The sequence below is a fragment of the Kickxella alabastrina genome (genome assembly GCF_025024165.1).
Source record: "Kickxella alabastrina strain RSA 675 chromosome Unknown BX661scaffold_48, whole genome shotgun sequence".
In the NCBI taxonomy this organism is placed as follows: domain Eukaryota; kingdom Fungi; phylum Kickxellomycota; class Kickxellomycetes; order Kickxellales; family Kickxellaceae; genus Kickxella; species Kickxella alabastrina.
Genome location: NW_026251519.1, coordinates 40,976 through 48,111, shown reverse-complemented (window position 1 = coordinate 48,111; position 7,136 = coordinate 40,976). Strand labels below are relative to the sequence as shown.

General features: G+C 47.1%; 3 protein-coding genes across 3 annotated transcripts; all 3 read left to right on the top strand.

Moving 5' to 3' along the window:
- Positions 1 to 361: 361 nt before the first annotated feature.
- Positions 362 to 1,510, top strand: BX661DRAFT_189811 (uncharacterized protein; the record flags this gene model as incomplete). Its single annotated transcript, XM_051537615.1, has 2 exons — positions 362 to 551; positions 680 to 1,510. Coding segments are annotated over exons 1-2 (967 nt in total), but the record flags the coding sequence as incomplete, so codon positions are not given.
- A 725-nt stretch (positions 1,511 to 2,235) lies between these two features.
- BX661DRAFT_137440 (uncharacterized protein) lies at positions 2,236 to 2,745 on the top strand (the record flags this gene model as incomplete). Its single annotated transcript, XM_051532697.1, has 1 exon — positions 2,236 to 2,745. A coding segment is annotated over one exon (510 nt), but the record flags the coding sequence as incomplete, so codon positions are not given.
- A 2,610-nt stretch (positions 2,746 to 5,355) lies between these two features.
- On the top strand, positions 5,356 to 6,415 carry BX661DRAFT_189805 (uncharacterized protein; the record flags this gene model as incomplete). The annotated part of the gene is made up of 3 exons (XM_051537614.1): positions 5,356 to 5,626; positions 5,756 to 6,105; positions 6,194 to 6,415. 3 exons carry the CDS (start codon positions 5,356 to 5,358, stop codon positions 6,245 to 6,247), a joined length of 675 nt encoding a protein of 224 aa, XP_051388572.1. The 3' UTR covers positions 6,248 to 6,415.
- Between the last annotated feature and the right edge of the window lie 721 nt (positions 6,416 to 7,136).

The window sequence follows — 7,136 nt, the reverse complement described above, 5'->3', positions numbered from 1 at the left end:
GTTATGCCTTGATTTGAATGGGTTTCAAATAATGTTTCCAACCCGGTCAATGCAAAATTACTTACCAAGTAGTGCAAATAAAGCTCGCATACTCTATCACATTGTGCATCCGGCTTTCTTTATATTTGTCTGGCAACCACGCTCTCCTGACATTACCAATGACAGACAAAAGTTTGAATTTGAATATCGATAATTCACATTGTTTTTATCCGGAAACTTGGTAAATTTGTCTATTATTTATGACAAGTACAATGCAAACAATGTCTAACACTATACATTAGCATGTTTTGCTACGAAGAGAAGCTGTTGACAACTTACAAGTTTTCAATTTTGTAATTTTTCTTCAACCGTTTATTCATATTTTATATTTCCATATTTTTGTTTGGTTCTCTGCTTCATTTTCACCCCTTTAGTTATGCCCGAATCCAGACGAAAGAGAAAGGCCACTGGGCCTCCTGAGGACGCCCAAATCGTCACCACCAACTTGCACTGGTGCCACAAAGAGATGCGAGATCGCCTAAAGAAGAAAAGTGTACAACCTGCATCGCCATGTAAGTAGTTTACCAATAACACTATAATAGTAATTTTGAAAGTTCATTTTATAATATTTAATTACTCAATATATTTACACTCAAATAAAATTATAAATTATCACATAAAAATGTTGAGCGTTATGTAGACTCGGCAGAGGAAGCAGCCCAACCCACTGGCAGAGCACGCACAAATACTCTGACACAGCCCACTGTTGCTTCTGCATGCACACTTTCCACATGGATACAAACGCCCAAAGAGCATAGCGATTCGGTAAAGGATGAGGCCGCACGCGAGTGGGAACACTACATTAGCAAACCACAAGCAGGCGTGCTTGAGCTGGCTGAGCCCAAAGCTGCGGATCGCAGGGAGCGCGCGGCAAATGTTTCAAAGGTTATCCACAAGGGCGTCGAGATGTTTGCGTCCAGCTCCAACCACATACTAGCCGATGATGCAGCTATGCTTGAACAGCTTATCATGGCCGACTCAGTCCATTCCAGCCGCTCGACACGCTCAAAGAAAACAGCTATCAAAAAAATTGCATTCGAACTGCGCTTGGCCAGCAACGAGTTCTCATTGTGGACCAGCACACACAACTTGGCAGATAGGTTGTCCACCGAAAGACAATTCTATCCACCAATTATCGCCTTTTTTGTGTTTGTTGGTTTGGTCAGCCATGCACTGGATACCTGCTCTCTTGGGGAGAAGGCACGACCAGTACCATTCAGAAAGATTTTGCCTTGTCACTCGACAGACAAAATGTGCGAGGATGCACAGTCGGACGAAAGGATCGACATTGGTTTGGAGACGAAGAGCATAGGCAGTGCATCTGTTGGCCGCACTTTCAGTTGGCAGAAGGAAAAGGTTGCCACTCTCGATGAGGCCATAGTAATATGGTACTCAAAACTATTCTTGGTTATCGAAGTAAAACGGGGAAGCACGAAAGGCGACAAGGTTGATGCTATACAGCAATTATTCCGCTACACCCGCAACCTTTTTCGCACCCAGCACAATCGTCGTTTTGCTTGGGGGCTGACAATTTGTGGCAGTTTTGTGCAGGCCCATTTTTTCGGCCCAAATTTCGTAGTGACCTCTCCAGAAATGGATGCACACACAGAGGCAGGCCGTGGTGCATTCATTGGGTTGATCGTCAACTGGTCTTTCTGCAGCGAGGATCAGCTCGGATATGATTCCTCAGTGAGGTATTTAAATAACCTTGGCTGCTGGGAGATAGCAGTGCCTGGCGGTTCTATAGGCGACACAGATAACAGCAGCAGCAGCATTGACACTGTTTCACTGGGGTCTACTGAGGAGGTGTTTTACAGCAGCACCATCCTTTTGACTGCTGATCGGATGTTTGGGCGGCACACACGGTGCTTTATAGCAACAGAGGTCAAGCCGACTGAAAGGAGTTGCATCAAGATGGAGGATTGCGACACCCTAATTAAGGATGCATGGCTAGAGTCTGTGGGTGATGAAGGTGTGGATCCACGCAATGAGGTTGCTCATCTGCACGACATCACCCAGACGCTGAAACATTATCAGGAGCTTGCAGGCACATACCCAGAACTCAAACGTGGCGGTCTAGTGTGCCTTCAGCAGGACAACGACAACACACTTACTGAGGACACGACCCTCAGTATTCTTGGCGATCTTTTTTCCAATTTAGTGGTTGGCAACAAAAAAGAGCAGGAGCACAAGCCACAACTCCGTGTACACAGGCGTGTTGCCATGTCGCCAATTGGAGAGCCGCTCAATATGCTCAAGTCTATCCCAGAACTCATCATTGTCGTTGCCGATGCCATGCGTGCTCACCGCGCTATTGTCGAGCATTGCCACATTCTGCACCGTGATGTTATGCCAGGAAACATTCTGTTCCGGCGCATGAATGATGGAACCGTCAAGGGTATGCTGGTCGACTTTGATCACGCAATCAATTCTTCAAAGGGCCCTCATACTCCACATGATGAGCGCACAGGTACTCTCCCATTTATGTGCATTCACGCCTTAGAGAGAAACCAGCTCCTACGCACCGAGCTTGATGACTGGGAGACGCTGATTTATATCTTAATTTGGATTGGTACATATGGATTTAAAGGCGCAAATGGTCGAGATGCTAAAATCAAGTATTGGGTTGACGGCAAAACATTGAAGGACATTGCCAAATATAAGCGCGACAATTTGGACAACAGCTCCATTTTTAAATCTATTCTCAACGAGCTTGATAATAGTGTGGATCGTATCAATGTTCTTGCAAGGTTGTTGAGTATGATGCGTGATACTCTAATCGACAATGCAGGATGCAGCGAGGATGGCAGGGGCGCAAATATGAAACAACCTTTTAACCATGGCAACTGTGAATCATCCGTCTCAAAAACCACGCCTGGTTTGTTTCCTTCATTATCCAAATCTGCATTGCCGGTTGAATGGCAAGAAGCTATGAACGCTCCAATGGTTGATCCGTTTAAAGTGCGCGTTGACATGGCACCAACTATTGCCAAAGAGCTGTTGGTCATATTGGAGGATGCCGCTGGGTATTGCCGAGAATTGCTGATCAGGACAGGAACTGAGAGCAGCGAGTCAAGTACAGATGCTTAGTCATTTTTACCATTTTATATTATATTAGTCATTTATCATTTCCATTTTCATCTAAATATCAAGTATTCCTTTTATCAATTGACAATTCATTAATAGTAAAATATATGTTACAAAAGATATAAAAGCAAAGAGAGTATTTATTTCTCCCAAGGAGAACAATTCCTGGCTGCCCGACAGCCACACCTTTTATGTTCCCCTGGTGTACAAATAAACTATAATAAAAACCTACCATCATTTCTTAATTGCCACGCGGGTAATCAATTAATCTCAGTAAGGCAACATGTAACACCATATGCCGTAACTGTGACAAATACAATAAACTAAAAAAACAATGTGAATCGATAAAAGAAAAAGCTAACGTTTTCGGGTTGATGAGCACAATTCAATGATGACCAAGAAATATGAATTCGATACAGCACAACATGGAGTGAGGACGCGGCATCGGATTTTATGCCATCAACAGTTAAGCAGCACAGCATTTGCGCGTGTAACTGAGACAAGGGGGAAGGAACTTGTCATCACCAAATGAATGGTCATTGATAACTGCGGGAGTAAGTGGAAAGAGCAGCAATGCTCAGTGAAGCATGCAGGTAGCCAAGACAAGCAGGCACACACATGTGCCTGAGTGAGCAGTCTTCAACTGCCAACCAAGGCAGAAGTGCACAACAGTCGCCGAATAAACGAAAAAACAGTGATGGCAAAGCGTGGTGCTAGAGTGCGAAATGTCTGAGCAAGATGAGGGCAGCTCACAGGTCGTGAGTTGATCAGGATCCAATATCGATGAAGGCAAGAGCGAAATGACACAAATGCGTGCGCGTGGCTGTCTGTGTACAAGAAAAAAAGACATGCACGCCATGCAATGGTGCTATCCGTGGCTTATAGGCGGTCAGCCACAATATATCCACTCGGTCTCAGGCTCCGCCATCAATCTCCAAGTATCTTCTTTGAGCAGCAACAAACCAGCACAGCGATAAACACTCACAAGGGCAAGGGTCAGCCAGGGACAAATATAGGTGCAAAAAGAGGCAGCCGGGCAAACAAGAAAAACAGAGCAAAGCCGAGAGAGACAAAGAAAAGCGCGAGAGAGACAAAAAAATGTACGAGAGACATGACGGGTAGGAACAAATGTGCAGAGCGTGACACTCCCAATTGCCAACAAAGGCGGCAGCTGTGGGCCACATCCTCACAAGTGGTAAAGCGGGCTGCGGCAACAGACACAAACAGAGGAGCGAGCGGGTGTGAGGGAGCGGTGATAGAGTAAGACAAAGGTAGACCAGCAGTGTGCGCACAAGCGTGACAGAGAAAGCGCATCTCCACACGAGCGGTCTGGCGAGGGCAACAGTGGAGCAGCAAACAGACAAACAAAAAGAAACCGAAATTCGAATGCACAAATTCGAAAAGCGCTAAAGTGAAAATAAAAGTGCCAAATGGGCAAAAGTTGAATGACCGAAAGAAAGAGGAAAGAGCGACAGAGAGAAGGACAAGACCCAAGCACTAAAACAGGAGTAAATGGGATTACAGCAAGAAGCGAAGAGAAAGGGCATTTGAAGGAATACTTGTGCGCCTCTAACGCCAAGAACACAGCGACAGAAATGCAAAAAATAAAACAAGAATAGAAAAGGAAAAGTCGACCACAGAAGGTTTTTGGCGACTATCTATCTACACGGCAGCTCGCTGCGCTTTTGACTCGTACGCCAGGCAGAAGGAGCAGCCGCAGCAGATATAATAAGCTGCTTGCTATACAACTGCTTGCAAGATCCAAAAAGAATCATAGATGCAAATAAAAGACAAGCGCTGAATATTTGTTTGCCAAATGTAAACAAAAACCAAAATATTTACCATTTTTGACACAGTACCTTGGTGCGATTCTTATTATAAAAACCCAATAAAACATTAAACGAGTAATCCACAATAATTCCCTTGCTATGGGCGGCGGAGCTGCGTTTATAGCTATCGAGGGGACAGTGGTGGTGGTTTCCGAATGTGAGGGATTGTGTCGTGCGCGGTAGTTGAGGCGGCTGTCCTGAATTAGTGTTGCGGAACGCAAAGATTAAAATATTTACCATTAATTTTGTTTGTATTTTGTTATTGCAAATCATCACGCGCATAACTGTTTCTCTTTTTTTCCTTTTTCTTCTCCGTTCAAATTCTTTTGATATATTTTCAATAGTTACACGCTTCGCAAACCAGCATCACCTTTTTGTTTAATTCACACATATTCTAAACATGCCGACAAAGAGAGTCCGTCAAAACGACTGTGCGCAGCCAGTTACCGCAAAGCGGCAGAGGCGACAGATGAACGCTTCTCAGCCAACAAACACAAAGAGAAAGGCAGCCGCGGCCTCCAAGCAGGCACCGCCAGGCAAGAGAGCAAAGAGAAACGCGGATACTGCTGCAAACTCCGCGCAGCCGCAAAACAACAGAAAACGCGTGTACAAGAAGAAAGCAGCCCCACGCCAGAACAAAGCCCAGCCTGTGCCTATTACGCCGTCTGATAGTAAGTGCTTGTTTGTTTTATTTGCAGACAGTTGTGTATGCCGACACATATTCTTGCGGCCAGCGTAAAGTGCTTTGGTGCGCTCACAACATACTAACAGCATTTTATTATTCCGAAATTGTTTTGTAGGCAGCAACACAAAAGAAGGCAGTCCAGCTGGTGACAAGCAGGCCGACACAGCACCCGGCCCTTGTCCCAGCAACGCCCACGTTGATGCCAAGCCCAGCTCATCGGAAAGGCAAATGATGTTTGAGCGTATGGAGCCGGCTATGCGCGAGTTAAAGCGACACCTCAGTGGACCACATCCCAGCGTCGTCGAACTGGCAGCACCAGTGGCTGCAGAATACAAGCAGAGGGCGGCTATGGTTGCTGATATTGTTCACCGGGCCATGGAGCAGCTTTCATCTGGCTCCAAGCACATGCCGGCCAGCGACTTGGCTATTTTGGAAGAGCTCATCAACGCCGACTCGGTCTGGCCCGTTAGGCTAGCTCGCTCGAACTACGCCGCCATTGATTATTTGGCGAGCAGGCTCAGGCAGGACTACAATGCACTTTCCAAGTGGACAGGCACACACACATCTGGCGACCACAACGGAAGCAGCAGCAGCAGTGGTGACGTAAGCAAAGGTGCCGAGTCATTTACCTCGTTCGTATCTCGTATTATCCATGGACTGCATCAGCATGCCAAGGGAGGGCAAGGACGCCCCGAGCCACGCCGGGTGCTCATTCTGTCCACTGCGCCAGTCAGCACTACAGATACTGGAGAAGAGTGCACCCACCATACCATTGGTCGGATTGGCTTGGGCATCGACTCTGCGCTGGCCACTGTCGCTACGACCGACAGCTCCGAGGCAACGTTGGACGGCAATGTAGACGCAATCAACAACAACGACGAGTGGTACGCCGGTCTGTTTGCCGCCATCGAGGTCGGGCAGGGCTCGTCATCGGATGACGTGGACAGCGCCGCGCTGCAGCTGTCTAAGCACTGTCGCCACATTTATCGCGCACAGCCCAACCGGCGCTTTGTGTGGGGCCTGACTATTTGCGGCAGCTCTGTCCGGGTGTACTTGTTTGGATGCAACTTTGTTCTGGTCTCTGAAGCCATGGACATTTGCACCGAGGCGGGCCGTAGCGAGGTCATCAAGCTGTTTGTTAATTTGTCCTTTAGCGAGGACCACCGGCTGGGTTTCGACCCAAGCATTAAGCACTTGCATGACCTCGACTGTTGGGAGATTACGGTTCCTGGCACAGCTGCCACAGACAGCGCTGACAGCACGGACAGCAGCGGTGGCAATGCCAATTCTTCTGAATATACTGAACGCACATTCTACAGTAGCCACATATCAATTGAGGCTAGTCATTTGTTTGGGCGGCTCACGCGGTGCTTCCTAGCAACGGATAAGAAGCCAACCAGAGACAGTCGCATCAGAAGCAAGGACTGCACCGTTTTTATCAAGGACGCCTGGACCGAGGTGGCTGATGGAAGTGGCGACAATGACGTGCGCGACGA